The 17,711-nt window shown below is 47.4% G+C and overlaps 2 protein-coding genes across 2 annotated transcripts; one reads left to right on the top strand and one right to left on the bottom strand.

Annotated features, from left to right (window-relative positions):
• Positions 1–802: 802 nt before the first annotated feature.
• LOC144125773 (uncharacterized) lies at positions 803–6,172 on the top strand. Its single transcript, XM_077659461.1, has 4 exons — positions 803–982; positions 3,166–3,208; positions 3,317–3,390; positions 4,421–6,172. Exons 1-4 carry the CDS (start codon positions 803–805, stop codon positions 6,023–6,025), a joined length of 1,902 nt encoding a protein of 633 aa, XP_077515587.1. The 3' UTR covers positions 6,026–6,172.
• Positions 6,173–6,547: 375 nt separating this feature from the next.
• On the bottom strand, positions 6,548–8,587 carry LOC144115976 (uncharacterized). The gene is made up of 3 exons (XM_077650618.1): positions 7,952–8,587; positions 7,493–7,698; positions 6,548–7,332 (listed from the first exon to the last, which is right to left on the bottom strand). The coding sequence occupies exons 1-3, from the start codon at positions 8,564–8,566 to the stop codon at positions 6,831–6,833; spliced, it is 1,323 nt and encodes a 440-aa protein (XP_077506744.1). The 5' UTR covers positions 8,567–8,587; the 3' UTR covers positions 6,548–6,830.
• Positions 8,588–17,711: the final 9,124 nt, after the last annotated feature.

Below are 17,711 nucleotides of genomic sequence, written 5' to 3'. Positions count from 1 at the left end.
CCTGCAAAATGAAAGAGGAAAGCAGTTAAGCGCTACAAAAAAAAAGACAATAGAAGCAGTGGTACTAATATCTTCACAAATTCAACAACCATAATTTAGCAGCCTTGAATGGATTTGAAGGGCAGATTAGTTAGCTACAATGAAAGTGGTACTAAGGGACCTAACAGGGTGGTAGCGGTGACCGAAATGCATTTGGTAGCAGAGAGGAATGGTTCCTTTGTACAACAGGAGTATATTTGAATTAATGCCTAGCGAGACTTTACAGCATAAACAGCTAGTCTGTGCTATTTCAGAATGTAAGGACTACTGACCATAAAAAGATTGATGGCAGAACACATGTAGCACACACCATTTCAACCACTTCCTTCTTGAAAGCATGATACTATGCAACGTTGATTCGCAGCAGTTTTTCTACCCTATAAAACAGCAGCGCATGCAGAGTAACTTAACTCATGCAGACGTGAATACCAGAATCAGACCACACATTAGATTTCAAATGTGTGTGCGTCAGTGCGTTTTAACTTCCTTAACACTGTACTTTGAGTCTCAATAAAATGCCAGTTTCACACATAAACATGACTCACAACCAAACTAGCCCATTTCTGGAAAGTTTGAGTGCAACAGAGTTAATGACTAAGCTGCAAGAACCATTTACACACTCTCCCAACAAGGAAAAAATGAACGGTCAGCATGTCTGAGACACCTAGATGCTCTGGAGCTCCTGCAAACAAGAAAAAAGCAATCAATCAGTACCATGCTTTCCTTACGCTGTTATGCTTAGTGGCTTAGTACGAGCAACGTAATGGCAGCAGAAGGCAGCGGTTGCTTGTCAACGCTGCCGCAACAGAAAAACACAAGGGAAGGAACCAGCGAGGAATTCCCTGCAGATGCATGTAGAGAGCTCACAGAGCGACTCAAGCGAGGACAGCCTCTGCTTCCTACTCGAGATGTCGCAGCATTGGCTATGGTCGGCGGCTACTTGGCAAGAGCTGTACAAGAAAATATCGATTGTGAGGAGAGCGTCAGCAAAGCCAAACGCCTCGGCGCCCTAGGACTCGCTGATAAAGCACCAAGACCGCGGTGGACTCGCCTACCCATCTGGACAACTTTTAGCGGTTCTCTACGCATTAGAGAAATTTATCTGCGTTCTTCTCGCAAGAAGGCACATGAATCACCCTTTGAAGGAGGCTGTGAGTAATGCCGCTGCAATACTCCGCGAGCGCAAAACCTTCATGTGCTCGACGCCAGGACACCAAGAGAACCTGCTACAACTGTTGCTGACGAAGTTTTTTCGCCCAATTTTCACAAATTTTGCAATGAAGGCGACAGACAAACACGACATGGCTAAAGTGTTTGAAATAAAACCGCTGTCACGAAAGACCCTCAAACTGTGAGCTATGATCTCACAGTTAGGCACTTTTTGGTGAAGGGCTGGCTCTCCACAACATGTTTTGTGTTGCTTACTTCCGGTGCACATTGTGTACAAACATCAATTCAACGTGCGATTTTATTTAATAGTTCCATGTCAAATACGAACGCCAAACGTGTCTCCACGCGCGCGCGCAAGCAGCGTTGTCGCGTCGTCTACTCTGGGACTGGGTATGTCCAGTGACTCTACTGGGTATGGGTTGGCAGCGCGATCTGGTGGCGGGCGCATGAACTAGGCGGTACGGACGGCGCGCTTTGTTCCTCCCCTCAGTGGGCGGGCATGAAAACATATAGGAGGCTATGGCCCGATGTAAAGGGTTCAGCCGTATCCATCCATCCATCCATGCATCCATCCGATAGTGATAATGGCTGACAACATGGAGGAAAGAAGGAACAATAAGGAAGACCTGAAGAAGTTGTTAGACATATGCAGTACAGAGGGAGATAGATTAGGCTTCAAGTATGGAAAAATCTGCAGTCATGATATTTAATGAAGAGGGCGGCGAGCATAGAATACAGGAGTTTGTGCTAAAAGTAGTGAATGAGTATAAGTATCTTCGGGTGTGGATAAATAACAGTGCTGAGTATCTGACAGAGCATGAAAAATATGTAATGAATAAAGCTAGTAGGAATGCAGCTGTCATGAAAAATAGGGCACTGTGGAATTACAAACGGTATGAGGTGGTAAGAGGGATCTGGAAAGGGGTGATGGTCCCTAGCCTGACCTTCGGTAATGCGGTCCTGTGTATGAGGCCAGATGTTCAAGCAAGGCTGGAAATTAATTAAGCAACGGGGAGTAGGGAGGTTAGCTTTGGGAGCACATGGCAATACACCAAATCAGGGGGTACAGGGTGATATGGGATGGGCGTCTTTCGAGAGCAGAGAGGATAGGAGTAAGATAGCATTTGAGGAACGATTGAGAAAGATGGAGGAAAAGCAGTGGGCTAGGAAAGTTTTCAGATACCTGTATATAAAGATTGTTGACACGAAATGGAGAAAGCGAACTAGAAAATTGACAAGCAAATATCTGGACAGCAGTAAGGGGGCAAATCAGCAATTATCTGTTAAGAAAAAGGTTAAAGAAACAGAGAGAGCTCTGTGGAAAACGACGAAATCTGCACTGGGAACATACCGGACCTTTAAACAGCAAATTGTCAAAGAAAATATCTATGATAATTGTAGGGGAAGCTCTTTGTTGTTTAAGGCCAGGACTGGAATTTTGCGGACTAAGACGTATAGAGTCAGGTACCAGGAGATAGACACTTTGTGCACTGCGTGCGGAGAGGAGGAGGAAACGGCTGAACACTTTTTTCGGGCTTCGAGCAAGAACATTTAGTTCATTAACGACAAAAAAAACAGGTTTTTGGATGTCTCAGAGTGTAGAAAATGCTTAAAAAGTCTAAGCTGACTTCCTGAAAGAGGATTATCAGTTTCGATTTCGAAATCTAAAAGCGTGCTGTGCAGCTCGTTCTATTATGCCGCTAGGACCTTTCGTCTGCTGCATAACCAGTAGCTCATGGATGGTTTGCAACAAAAGGAATATGTTCGAAAAATCCATATTGGAGGAGGAAACGATTGAACACTTTATACTTTTCTGTAAAGAGCTTCACCCTACATTGGAAAGCAGCGGGGCTGATTTACCCAAGGCATTGGGGTTCAAGGACAGTGATTGGAAAGTAGATTTTAAGCGAGTAGAAGTAACCAAACGAAGGTTATCTGATTGGTGGCTTTCAGTAGCACTATGGCCGGTCGGCGGGAGGAGCGTGCGATCGTGTTGCACGTGAGTAATTTGTTTTTTCTATCTTTTGGTATGCACATACTGAGTGATTGTTATCTGACACTCGACATTCCGTTGTCAACTTCCTTGCGCCCGAATATTTTGTGTTAGCAGATAACCCAGGACTAGCGCTGAGCCCGCTTGCCCGGCAGTGGACCCAAAGGGAAAGACTCATCTGTTTTTTCGTAAGTTCTGCTCAAAAGCTCTGTGCAGCTGTTCAACAGAAAAGAGCTTGCGCTGAGCGTGTTTTATATATTTTGTCAACCCAGCCCAACGTAGCTCATGCTCATGAATTACCAGCTTTTGCGTGCTCCCGAAAATGGCGGGAAACTTTTGACAACAGTCCAGTTGAACTAACCGTTTGTGCGATGAGTTTTGTACGCGGTCCGATTTTTTGTGGCCCCGCCGCTGGGAAAGTCTGTAGAGTGTTGACTTAATGCTGCACTTTACAATTGTGTGCTGCTGTTACAATCCGCCTTCTAAAACAGGTGCAAAAATGGCGGCGAGATAAGCGGTTACGCTTTGGTGTCTGCACCGCGAAACATGTTCTTTTAAATTCAAATTTATTTCACAAAACAGGACTTTAAAAACTAAAGTTTGTTTGTTTATTCAATTTTGTTAACTTTTTTATAGTTTTATACTTTGCTGTAAAAAGTATTTGTAATTCATATAAAACGAATTGAAATGAGCCACTTTATTAATAAAGATGTACACATTAGAAGTGATTGACTGCATTAAAAAAGTCTGTTCATACTGTTTCAATGCTAGTAATCATGCTCATGAACAGAGCTCAGTCAACAATTCATACTGTGGCACGATTGGTTTAGGTTACTGAAATTAAACGTTTTAAGGCTGGGTATGAAGGGAACGAGCTCAGCCTCACTGTGCTCTACATAACGTCCTAAAATTGAAGAGTTTGTCAGAAATCTGATCCGAGTGCAAGAAGTTGGAGACTTGGGGGGGGGGGGGGCACTGCTCCCTCTGGAGAAATGTTGGCGGGCAACCGGCCCCCCTGTTCCGGAGTCCCTCTGTTTCAAACAGTGAGGGAAGTGTCTGAGAAACAAGGTATGCATGGTGCAGTTAAGTTGTTGTTTGCCTATTGTGTTTCTCTCACGACATATGCGGTCGTGGTGAAAAGAAGGAGAGAGGGATGTTTGTGTGCAATGGACAGCTGAGAGTCATGACAACAGACATTAAATAATGTTTTATTTTCAGGTCTCCTACCACCGGTTTCCAAAAGAGGCAGACACCTACAGGAAATGGATAGCAGCCATCAAGAGGGATGAAGGGCCACTTTTTACTGTCTCAAAGGCGACAAGGGTGTGCTCTCTCCATTTTGTTGAGAGCGACTTTGTTGCTAATGTTGCAAATGGACACCGGCATTTGCACCAGGCCGCTGTACCATCAGTGTTCCCATTTAAAGAAATGAAAGCTGCAAGGAAGCCACCAGCCAAAAGGGCACCATTGCAGAATGTGCGAGCACCAAGAAGGAAGAGGCGAGTCGTGGATGTACAGCCTGCACAACGCAAAATGCATCTGAGCGTGAACAGCTCGTTAGATGAAGACTTGGTTGACATGCAGAATAAGCAGGCAGCTTACGAAGGAACGGATGACTTCACTATACAAGAAAACTTGAGCCACATTGCCAACAGACAGCGGGAATCTCCTGGGAAAACAGTGCGGAGCAGTGTTTGTACCTGCAATGAAACAATTGCACTCTTGGAAGAGCGACTGAAATCATCCAAGGCAAGAGAACTGGAAGCCAGAGCAGAGGTCCAGGACCTGAAACTGCAATTAATATCGAAAAACAGTGAAGTAGACCTGCTTCGCAGGGAACTGGTTCTCGCGCAGAAAAACATCCAAAAGCTGGAAGAGGCACCTCCATTTGGTATAGAACAATTCAAAGATAACAATGACGATATTGAGTTCTACACAGGCCTCCCAAGCTACAATCATTTTCTCTCCCTCCTGAACTTCCTGGATGTCGGCAAACATGGAGAAAACATCATTCGCTACGAAGCCAACAGCTGTGGGCTTCGAAGTACTGAAAATGTTGGAAGGCCGCACAAGATCACTGTGGAAAATCAAATCTTCCTGGTACTTGTGAAACTTAGAGTTGGCCTTTTGCATAAGCACCTCGGCCATCTGTTTCACATCTCTGTCAGCACAGCGTCAAGAATTTTCTCCACCTGGATTGATTATATGTTTTTGCAGCTGACAGAGATGACACTGTGGCTGTCACGGCAAGCAGTCGACGCAGCCATGCCACCAGCCTTCAGAGAAAGGTACCCGTCCACACGCGTAATATTAGATGCAACAGAAATAAGATGTGACGTGCCTACATCTTTTGTCACACAGTCACAAGTCTACTCAGCATACAAGTCAACCCACACATTGAAAGGACTTGTAGGAATTTCCCCTCACGGCGTACTGACATTTGTTTCCGAACTGTACACAGGAAGCACTTCCGATAGAGAATGTGTGGTACAGAGTGGATTTTTGAACATGCCATTTGATCCAGATGATTCTGTAATGGCCGATAAAGGATTCAAAATAGCAGACCTTCTAGAGAGCAAGAATATTAAGCTCAACCTGCCGCCCTTTCTCACACGCGGGCAGTTTACTCCTACAGAAGTCGAAGAAACCCAAGAAATCGCTGCCATCAGGATTCATGTGGAACGCAAGATAAGAAAAATCAAGGGCTACCATATATTTGACCATTTAATTCCAATCACCTTGGTACCCTTAGTAAATCAGATGTGGACGGTGTGTGCAATTCTTACGAACTTTCAGCCACCACTCCTAAGGGACGCAGAGTGATATGCGATTTCAAGTGTATTGTGCACAGTATCTGTGCATGTTACTGCACTAGACAAATGTATTAGGGGAATCCCCCAAGGTGGAGTAAATTTGTAATAAGGGAGTAATTACTCATTGTCATCCACCCAAGCGTAGCCATACGGCTACGAAGGACTCGGAAACTTCGTAGTTAAAGAAAAATTCGTCCTGGTCCGGGGTTCGAACCTGGGACCACCGCTTTAACGGAGCAGTTGCTCTACCAACTGAGCTAACCGGGACGGTAAGCCTATGGTAGGGCGAGACTGAATTGATTAATAACTCGAAGTGGGAACAGTGTTAGACAAATGTTTTAGGAAATCCCCCAAGGTTACCCAAGGACGAATTTTTCTTTAAGTACGAAGTTTCTGTGAAAGCTGTATAGCTTTCCTTTGTAGCCGTATGGCTGCGCTTGGGTGGACGGCAATTAGTAATTACTCCCTTATTACAAGTTACTGCACTGTGGCAGTAGCTTCCTGAACAGTTTTTCATGTGGGCAATAAACAATGCTTTTTCCAAACCACTTTATTTACTGAATGGAAGTTCTGTCTTGTCTAGGCAATACATCCTCTGCAAAGTGCGTTTCCTCCACATTATTTCAGCTGGAAAATTAAAATGTGCGTCATTACCCGCTGCAGTGGCTCAGTGGTTACGGCGCTCGGCTATATTACAAGTAGCCGTGTTGGTAATGGCAGATATCATTGACTGTATCCATTCTCTCACACTGAGAGCCAACCTGCTTTTTTATATTTATGCACAGTGAGTGAATTCAAGGTTTTGTTGGCTTCATTCACCTCAGACTAAGTCCAGAGAGATATGGCAGAAGTGTAGTGAAGTAGAATTCGTCCAGTACCCGTCTGACATTCTTCCACTCAGTCGGCTCGAACCTTATCCTTTCAATGAGAATGAAATGCCTTCCGAATACCACAAAGTCACCCCAACCTAACTGGGAAATACCCATCTGCCCCGAGAACTGGTAAAAATAATCGTGATCTCTTTTCAGATGTGGCACATTGTCAATCAAGCTGCTACAAAAATCAGCCGCCAGAAGTTCATGTGCCTTACAGTCCCGCAGACTATAGGGGCACTTAATTTCAACAGCTCCATAGGAGCCTTCTACTGAATCATATACGATCGAGGCGAGGCACCCAACCATGTCGGGCGAGGCACCCAACCATGGGAAGTCCGGGTTAACAAGGAGCCCGCAGCTGGTAACAACAGGAGCGTGGCCCATTTTTCTGAGCACATCTTCATACCGCTGAGCAGCCACAGCTTCCATTTTGACTCCGTAGCTGAAAAGAATTGTATAATTTAGATGATGTACTGAAAATAGATTTAATTTTCTTCTTAAGTCCTTTTTACCATCAACATGCATGCAAATATTATACTACACAATATATGTCATCAATATTATAGACGGATTCATGTGAACCGAAAGAAAAGGATACTTACTTGACTGCAGGGACCCTCGAAAGTTCTCTGGACGCCGTAATGTTCTCAAGACCCTTGGTAGTCCATGGCGACTTTCGCTTCATTACGTGCCCAAATTTAGATGACGTAAGGCGGAGTTTTCGTTCTTTCTGCCACGCTGCACTTTTGGCTTGTTGCCGAGTGTTTCTTTCCAGGGCTTTTGCTGCCTCTGTCGTCACAATGATTTCCTGCGTTGTGATAGGCCAACCCATGCAAGAGCAACACATTTTGGTTCCTACTGTTGGTGTAAAATGGACTAGATGGCTTATCACTAAAGATGTAGAAGAAATACCTCACATTCACCTGTTACACAAACAATAAGGGAATAGTAACATTCTCTTGCATCCACACCTTGAAAAATGAAGCGCTGGCTAGCTAGTGCTCTGAACATAGCAGCCGCCGCACCAAAAGACACTAATATGTCAATTAGCACTCACTGACCTGCACAATGCTGTTTCCATTGAGGTATGCTGGAGGAAGCCATGCAGTTGTCTCCTCGAAGCATTTCCAGGCTGGGATATTTTCGACCGTAGTTAGTGCAGCATTTTCCAACCCGGAGGAGAGCACATCGAATCCGTGGGGCACCAAGGACATCTGGTAGCTCTGCGGCGATAGTGACGAAACGACCCCGAACCTCGACTGTCTTGACTCCCCTTCATCTGTTAAGAGAAGGCCTTTAGCGAAGTCGTTATCGGGGTCACACGCGAGGAGGTCCAACGCTAATCGCCTCTTCGCGTCCTTCTGCTGGGGGCGAGTTCGACGCTGCACACGACGCTCCTTTGGCAGAGCAATCCTCGGAGTGCTGCGTCCACCCTCCTTCACACTGCGCCAGTCGACTGACTGAACAGAGCACCCTTTGACTGCGCTGCCCCGAGGTACCCTCCACTGCTGGGGCAAGTCTGTACACGCCAACGAATCTGGCGCCTCGGTGAATCCCCTTGACTGCAGTAGCATGATGGTGCGCAAGACGGCGAGCAGGTGGTTGCAGGCGAGCTTTCCTGCAGGGCACTCACAACAGCCGTCGACGATATGAGCCGTGTCGTCGACCGCAGCCATCACGGCGTATGGCGCCGAATTTTTTTTTGCGCTTTTTTCCCCCTCAGCACCAATAACCAAACCACAAGCAGCAATTTTCAGGGGGAAAGTTGGCAGTGCCTTAACTTGAATAACCCTGGAATTCAGCGGGAAGCTTCTGCGCGCATGGTTACCCATCACGTGGCTTCACATCACCCCATCGGGTGCTCTTAAGGTCAACCCAAAGGGCACCCCAATGTCAAAGGTCAACTGAAGGTCATGGGTAAAGGTTCGACGCCATAACTGTGCCACATACGTGACCCACTGCTGTCGTTGGTTGAGGTGAAGGTCGTTGTGCTGCCTATCCGAAAACTGCTTTACTTAGTATAATGATGTTTTTCGATAAAAAAAATAAGTGAAATGAATCATGTGACTTTCGTGTCTGAGTAATCTCAAGGGTGATCACAGCAGCATCGCCTTTCCGGAAAACGCGCTGTTGTGGTCAACTAATCACTGGCAGCCGTTCTGTTTGGCGATAAACTTGCACTGTAGTGCGATGTAAGCGCCCCGTCATTTCCACACTTTTCGAACACAGTCATGTAACTGTGCTCCCATTTAAGATTTGCATCGCTTAAAACAGGACGGCGACGGACGGATTTTTGTTGGGTAAGAACACCCGTGGTGCCGTAAAAAACCCCACAAAGTTAATTTTCAATTTTGTTCACCCTCAGTGGTCGTAACGCCAACTTCTCTACAGCTCTCAAAAAGCACGCCTCAGCTGCCTTGTTTACTGCAGTACCGAGACGCGCGCGAGCCGACGGCACGCGAGTCCTCGTTGGCGTTCCATAACCCTCCTCGCTGCTCCGGCCCCTCCTCCTCTCCCCCACCCACTCCTCTTTCCGTTTACACTGCGCCAGCTCTTCCGAGCCTACGGCGCAGGCCTGCCAACCCTAGGGATTTTCTCCTATATCTAGAGAATTTAAACGTTTAGGGGAAAAATAGATTAATATATTATTGTTGTAATGTAGGGAAATTTTACTTTCTGTATGGGTCATTTTTATTTTTCCGTGTGAATAGGCTCCTTATTCACACTTTCTTGACCACCTTGATTTTGAGAGTCTACCAATGCGCCATCTGCACGTGCGGAAAGCATTGATGGGATCGAGGTAGCGGGGTCGGGCAGGGTGGAGGTACGAGGATGACGGGACTCAGGAAGACATTGGGGGACAACAATATATTTATTCTATTTACATGGTGAATCAAATGCACGGACTGTACAGGGATGATGAGGGAAGCGCTGCAGAGAAGAGCTCTAAAGACTCAATGAGGCAGACGGGCGCCCTGAAATAAGGCTTTGCCTCTACAAGCTTCCCTGTTCGCCGCACTGCAGTGCAACAGAGTTTTCTCTCTGATCAACCTGATGAGAACAAAGACTAGAAACAGATTGGCGACGCAAACCCTGGAAGCTACCCTTCACGCCAAGCGGCTTCTAGGAGGAGCCAACTCTTATGACTTTGCAGTGAAGGAACACTTAATTGGCCTTCTGAAAAAAGACATATGTAGATGCATGAGTGAAACGCAGTCGGAATGTCAACTGAATTACGTGCCCTGTGCACAAAGTGGATTTGCCTCGCTGTTTGACTGCAGTCGGTGAGCGTAAGTGTTCACGGCGAGATTTCGCGGGCGTAAGTACGTCCGCAATAGCTTTCTCTACGCGACCTATGTTTTTTTTCTGTCGCGTGGTGTATGCTTGGCCCTAATACTTGACTACGGGTAGTTTGTCTCGCGTTATTGCTCGTTGGACCACGATTCGAACGCGTTCCGAAGGCGAAAATACGTCCCCGAATCGCTTCCTCTGCAGTGGCTGCAGAAATATGCCCTAGCCCGAAGGCGAAAATACGTCCCCGAATCGCTTTCTCTGTAGTGGCTGCAGAAATATGCCCTAGCCCGAAGGCGAAAATACGTCCCCGAATTGCTTCCTCTGTAGTGGCTGCAGAAATATGCCCTAGCCCGAAGGCGAAAATACGTCCCCGAATCGCTTTCTCTGTAGTGGCTGCAGAAATATGCCCTAGCCCGAAGGCGAAAATACGTCCCCGAATCGCTTTCTCTGCAGCGGCTGCAGAAATATGCCCTAGCCGCTGAGGTTATAGAAAAGAAAGGAACGGAGCGAAGAGCGGAACGGCTGTGAAAGAGGAGAACAACTAGGCGAGGAGGCGGAGGAAAAGAGAAAATAAAAGGAAAGAGGAAAAAAGAGGGCGAGGAGGGTACAGGAGGAGGAGAGGCGCCGTTGCGAGAGGGGTTATGCAACGCCAACGAGGAAAATGATGTAATCAACACAGCAGCTGCAGTACGCGAGACGATATGACGCAGGATACCAACGCTGCTACTTGCACCGCCGCTACATTCGCGCACTCGCTTTCCTGCACAATGGCGTCGTAGCACACTGTTGCCAGAACACGTTACAGCTTTTCTCAGTGTTGCTGGCATTTATGCAACTCGTCTCTTGCGTGGGTTCGCTCCAACAATTTTGTTTTTGCCATCCGCTTTATTCTTGTCGCCTGTACCTTAAAATACACAATTTCTAGATTCCAATATAGCGATGATTCTATGGGATTAATGCGGCCACCGCGATAGCAGCGAAGAAGCGCGCGCACGTACCGCATCTTCGCACGCTCCAGGCATGCTCCCTTTTCATTGCTAAATCCCTTTCCACAGACAGCTGCTCAGGCTAACCGAGACTCATCGCAGTGCGTTTCTGAAGGACGGTATTTGCTTACGTCAGCTTTGTCCCTCTTTCCCTTATACAGTATTGTGCGTTTTTATCGCTGACACTTTCAAAAATTTCCCCGCCTCAACCGCTGGCTCGTTACGGTGAAACTGCACACAGAGCTTGCGTATTATGGTAACTTTTGTATCGTAGGAAGTTTGACAACGGTACTTACTTAGCTGAGCTGTGCATGATGCGAAAACATAGTCGTCTACGTAGAGATCGGCAACCAAAACCCGCAGACGACGCTTTTTTGCTAGATAGATAGATACTTGAGGCCTTGCCCTTTGTAACGGGTGGGCACCACTAGGTTGGGCGCCCGGCCAAAAAAAAAACAAAAAAAAGCAAGAAGATGGAAGCACACAAGGAGAGAAAGATAAAACGCACAAAAAAAGGAAAAAGAAGAAAAAAGAAAAAACACGCAAAGGCTAAAGTCAGGAGGTTGGGGGGGGGGGGGGGGGGTTCGCTCATCGACCTCGTTCACTTCCGACTCTGCGGCTTCGCGCTTTTAAACACAGTGCTCCACCAAAGAGTTAGTCGACGCTTGGTTCGCAGCACCCCCTCGCTCTTGACCTTGGAGCTGTCTCCTTCGTCGTCCACTGCAGGACCGTGAAACCCGAGCGCCTGTGGGAATGTGGTGCCCTCTGTCGGCATTGGATGGAGTCTCTGGCACATCACCAGGTGCTCGATGGTTTCCTCCGCGTCGCCACACACTCGGCATATTGCTGCCTGTGCTTCTGGTGTTGCGTCGAAGTGACGGCGGTACACCAGTGTTCGCAGCGCTCCGGCACGGGCCTCAAACAGCAATGCGCTACCCAGGCCGTTGTCAAAAATCTTTTCAGGTCCGATGCTGTTTTTGCACTCGCGGTACACTGCCAGTGTCGGTTTTTCCGCGAGCGCCTGCAGCCATTGGCGATTCTCTTTTTCCTGGACCCGTCTCCTTGCCTCCTGTTTCCATGCCGTTGCCGATTCGGCACTTATGGGTGTCTGGAAAAGTCCATACTTGCCTTCTATCTTGTGGAGGCGCTTCACCCATGTAGTGCGTAGGCATGTCGCAGCGAGGTATTCAAAGACCCGCCTTGCCCATCGGTTGTGGCTCATGAACTGCAGTCGACCGCGGTACTCCAGCTTGCTGCATGCCTCCCTTGCCTCAAAACTAGACCATCCCAGGTCGCCTTGAATGGCTGCATTGGCCACCCGTCCATGACATCCGACTGCAGTGCGGCCGACCTCTGTTTGTCTGCGCTCTAACCAATTTCTGGTGGCTGATGGGAGGCAGACCACCGCGTTGGCGAATGTGAGTCCTGGCACGTGCGCGAGCTTCCAGAGGTCGCGGACCATGGTGTACTGGTGGCACCCCCACAGGCACCGACGTCGGAGGATGCATTGCGCTCGAAGTGCAGATTGACGGACCTTGGCCTCGTGCAGTCTGAACATGTCAGTCTCAGCACACAAATTTATGCCCAGGTATTTATACGATCTGTCGACTTTCAGGGTCTTTTCATTCAACGTCAGCGATAGTTGATCATTCGCCTCGCCTGCCAGCTGAAGGGTGGCAGTGGCGTCATCTGTTTGCGGTAGTGCAAAGCGTAACGACAAGGCCGTCGAGGAGAGCGTTGCAAGGAGCGCGGGCCGTTTGAATATGCCGTTCCTGTCGTTTCGTCTGCTTCTACTGAAGCGCTTACAACATTTTCGACTAATTAAGCGGAAAAATATCAGAACAAATGATTTAACGAGGCTTTACCTTTTAAAGAATATTGTTTGCAATGCTCGCCTCGGCGGCCTTGTCGCGACGGTTTCCACTGCCCAAAACAGATGGCGCCACTGCCGGTTCTCAGCGCAAAAGCGTCGTCTACGGGTTTTGCTTAGCCGATCTGTCGTAGACGCTTACGTTTTCGCATCATGTGCGCCTGAACTAAGTAAGTACCATTACTTGCTACGATACAAAAGTTACCATAATACGCAAGCTCTGTGTGCAGTTTCACCGCAAACGAGCCAGCCGTTGAGGCGGGGAAATTTTTGAAAGTGTCAGCGATAAAAACGCACAATACTGTATATCACGTTCATTCTACTTGATCGCCATTCATTGGGGGCTTTGCCATCCACTACCATTTTGTTCACTACCTCTACTAATGTTTGCTTGGCTTTTGGTCCAAGCTTTTATATTAATATAATCGGAATACCATCTGGTCCTGTCGACGTGTCACTAGCAACCTTTTCTTGTAACGCGAGCGCATGGTTGCGCTCTCTGGAGGGTCACTGCGTCCGACATGGCCGCGCATCGAAGCGAAGTGGCAGATGACGCGAAGCGCCACGCCCAGGTCAAACTTCTGCGCCACTCGGCTGCGATGAGTGGCCGTGTCGGACGCAGTGGCCCTCCAGTGAGTGCAGCCACGCACTCGCGTGTTCAGAGTGGACGACCCTGTACGTATGGGACCGCTGCTCGCTTCGACCGACGGATGCCTCGGGGACTGCAGAACCACGTACCGTGCCTGATCGTATTTCTGACCATTGCCACGCGTTGTAAAGAATTCACATTACTAACTTGCCTATACTCTGCGCAAATCAGGACGAAAGCTCGGAACGGATGAGCGCACATATGGCCACTCGATCAGCCCATAAATTACGCGAAATGAAAGCGTATTTTCATACGGTCAATTACGACAAGATTTTCCTGAGAAAGCTTCGAAAAGACTCATTTTTCTGGAGCGCCTTCGAAGGCACAGGCACTACACAAGTGCGAGCACACAAACCACACAAGCGTCCTTGCACAACGAATGTGCCACACCACATGTCCAGAGCATCCAGAGGCCGACCAAACAAGCAGGTGATGCAAAAGGCCCGCACGACCGCGATCCACAAATCTCAAATGACGCCAAGCCAATCTGTAAATCCATGGGTGAAAATAACGACCTGACATTCGCCGACGCGCGATTAGAGTAGCGCAGTCTTAACAAAAGACGATGGCTAGGCTTATGGCTAGTCTTATACCCCTGTTACACGGGCGTTTTCAACGGCAGTTCAGTTGATTCTCAGTTGAACTGAACGGCAGTTAGCGGTGTTACACGGCAGTGCTAACTGCCGTTGAAATCTCAACGGCAGTTGAGTTCGACTGAGATCGGGGACCCCAGTTATATTCTAGAGCACTGTACCCCAGGCTGCGTTCCAATACTCTAGACGTCTAACAAGACGTCTAGTGTGACGTCTAGGAAGCCGTCTACAGAATTGGAACGCGTCCCAAGATGGCGGCTGTCCGGCTAGACGTCTAAGTAGCCGTCTACTTGGGAGTATTGGAACGCAGCCCCAGTTGAACGGCCAACTGACAAGATGGCGACCTACAGACCGAAAAACTTGCCCTCTTACTGGATTGTCTTGGCTCAGTGTGCTTCGAACCCGCAAATTTCTACCGCAAAGCAAAAAGTACACAAAAATAATTGTCACTATAGTAAAGAATATATACACTACGATCATTTACAACAAGAAAAAATGCACACTGCATTTTTTCTTATTTAAACTTCGCTCTAGACGCGAGGACATGTGGTTAGAATGCGAACTGAACTGAACGCGAAGTGCTCGTGTAACAGCTGGCGATTCCAGTTGAGTTCAACGGCAGTTGAAATCCTCAACTGGCGGCTAACTGAACTGTCGTTGAAAACGCCCGTGTAACACGGGTATTAGCCTTTGATGGATTCTACGTAACTTTGCAACGCGATAGTGTATTTTTTCTACTCGTTTTCCATTACTTTAAAAGTAATGCAAAACGACCTCTTAACAACACAACTTAAGGCCCATTGCGTTTTTTTTTTTGCACTTCTCCGATACGATGCACTGGTTACTACTATTACCTTTGAATGGGTGTCTTCCGTGCGGGGCGACAGAGTAAAATATCTTCCCGTATGATTACTTAGCGATGCAGCGCTGGCCAGACACATTTACGCCAATCAACCAAATGATCAGGCAGGTTTTCGTAAAGGACACTCAACAATAGACCATATTCACTCTCAATCAGACGATAAATATGCAGATTACAATAGCCTAAGCTTCATTGATTACGAGAAAGCATTTGACTTGGTGGAATTGCGGAATTAGGGTGTGGAAGTCTGAAAATACGGAGATACCTGTAGCGACTGCATAGCTACTGCTGTCCCCCATAAAGTCACCAATTAAATTCCGATAAGGGCGTTGGGCAGGGAGACAACCTCGCCAGTAATTAAATTCCGATAAGGGCGTTGGGCAGGGAGACAACCTCGCCAGTGCTATTCATTGCCCGTTTGCAGAAATTCCGAGGCCTGCGTCGAGAACAGGTGGGTATAAGTGCCAATGGAGAATACCCAAGTAATCCAAGATTCGCTGATCACATAAGTCACTCAGGAGATGAACTGCATAGCATGATCAATGACTTAGGCAGAGCAGAACGGTGGGTCTAAAAATTAACACGCACAAAACTAATCAACAGCCTCACAAGGAAACAGCAGTTCACGACTGGTAGCAACATGCTGAAAGTGGTAAGGAAATAGTGTACTTAGGGCTGGTAGTGCCCGCTGATCCAGATCATGAGAGGGAATTAACTAGAATAAGTATGGGGTGAAGCGCATATGGCAGGTTTGCTCAAAAAATGAATGAGAGTTTACCAATATCCCTGAGGAGAAAGGTATACATCAGCTGTATCTTAACAGTACTCACCTGTGGGGCAGAAACACGGAGGCTAACTAAAATGGTTCAGCTTAAAGGTGCACTAAAAAGGATTCTGAGCTCATCCCTTTACCGCGGGAACTCGACCTACACTCTCCGAGCACTCTTAGAAACCTCGGATTATTGTCGTCTGCGACAGATTTCTCCACTGAATCAAATAAAAAGTCCTGGATCCCGACCTTTTCTTGAAGTCGCCCACGAAAGGAGGAGGAGTCAACCAATGCGTGGAGGACCTTTCAGCCAGCCGATTTCGCTTTTATTTTGTTCTTTAGGTTTTCACGAATAGTTTCAGTCGCAGAGAACATAGCCGCTAATTACGACCACGAAAAGAAAATTAAGCGTGGACTCTGTTTTGTGTATCAGTCCGCCGATGGCAGAGTGGCAAGCCACCACGCGATTGGCTGAGAGGCACACCACGCGTTGCTTAACTCCTCCCATCCTCGTAGGAGAGTTAAAATAAAGGCGGCAGCCGGGAAGCTTAATTTGATTTAACAGGGAAGTTGTCTGCACAGGACAACAATTCGAAGTTGCTAAGAATGTCTGGAGCATGCAGATAAGAGTTCTCGTGGCAAAAAGATGAGCTCAGAATCCTCTTCAGTGCACCTTTAAGTTAAGAACAACGCAGCGAGCTATGGGAAGAAAAATGATAGGTGTAATGTTAGATGACCGCCCCCCCTTTGTCACTTGGTGGCTGGCTTCTGGCCGAGCTTGCCACACTGAGTGGAGGGCATCTCCGAGACTGAAACCACCACCCCCACATGCTCTAAGGGTGTCTGGAAGCACATGCAACAAGTATGCATCAGTGACAGTGTGCCCTTGGGAACAGAGCGCTGTCACCATCGTAATCGCTATAGGGAGGAGGGAAGAGCTTCCTTGGCCGCCGGCGCTGCTGCACGATGCTTCCTCGTGTAAACGCAGTTTCCGTCCATTTGTGTCTTCTTAAGCTGGGCACGCAGTGTAGGCCTTGGCAGCTTGTCACACTGATGTGCGCCGATAACGTCACATCACGTGCTCATTTTTTGACAGGAGCTCTGGCAGGTGTGGCATGCTCGGCAAACTTGGCAGAGCGCCAAGACACTGTGTGCCCTGAACAGAAAAGTCTGCGGCAGTGGCTACATGCATGGGGGAATACGTGGGAAATGTGGGTGTGTTCTTTTGGCATTTTTTTTGCCAGTCTAGATATAACAATTGGTTGTAACGATCGGATTTTTCGATTTTGTCAATATTTTTATAAGTCGATTGCACAGTACAAGGAAACAGAATATCACACAAGAGTAGGAACACCAGCAAACATCTGTTTGACACATAAAAAAAAACTTAACACATAAAAACATGTGTTGCCTGCTTCTCAACAGGTGTGTATACATTTTGAAACGATGTGATATTCTTAAAAATCTAGGGAGGCCACGCTCCGTGAAGCAGGCCTTCCGTGGGAGCCAAGAGGTGGCTGCACTGACGCTCACGAACGCCCCTCATTGGTCTCTCCGCTGGCGTAATGTTGGTGTGTCCTTTTGGCATTTTTTTGCCAGTCCAGATATAACAATTGGTTGTAACGATCGGATTTTTCGATTTTCTCAATTAAATAAGTGGATTGCACAGTACAAGGAAACAGACTAGCACATTAGAGGAGTAGAAACACCAGCAAACACAAATATGCACCCTATTCACGAGTATGCCTGTAGCTCCAGAGACCCTTCAGATACGTCAGACGAAAAAAACTTGAAACAT

The sequence above is a fragment of the Amblyomma americanum genome, chromosome 1, assembly GCF_052857255.1.
Source record: "Amblyomma americanum isolate KBUSLIRL-KWMA chromosome 1, ASM5285725v1, whole genome shotgun sequence".
Lineage (NCBI taxonomy): Eukaryota > Metazoa > Arthropoda > Arachnida > Ixodida > Ixodidae > Amblyomma > Amblyomma americanum.
Note: the sequence above shows the minus strand (reverse complement) of the source record. Positions and strands in the feature narration are given on the sequence as shown.

Coding starts and splice junctions, on each gene's coding strand:
- LOC144115976 (XM_077650618.1), bottom strand. CDS start 8,566: ATGGCTGCGGTCGACGACACGGCTCATATCGTCGACGGCTGTTGTGAG. Junction 7,699..7,951: donor ATGGAAACAGCATTGTGCAG/GTCAGTGAGTGC, acceptor ATCACAACGCAG/GAAATCATTGTGACGACAGA. Junction 7,333..7,492: donor TCGAGGGTCCCTGCAGTCAA/GTAAGTATCCTT, acceptor AATTCTTTTCAG/CTACGGAGTCAAAATGGAAG.
- LOC144125773 (XM_077659461.1), top strand. CDS start 803: ATGGCAGCAGAAGGCAGCGGTTGCTTGTCAACGCTGCCGCAACAGAAA. Junction 983..3,165: donor CTATGGTCGGCGGCTACTTG/GCAAGAGCTGTA, acceptor GGCTTTCAGTAG/CACTATGGCCGGTCGGCGGG. Junction 3,209..3,316: donor AGCGTGCGATCGTGTTGCAC/GTGAGTAATTTG, acceptor ATTTTGTGTTAG/CAGATAACCCAGGACTAGCG.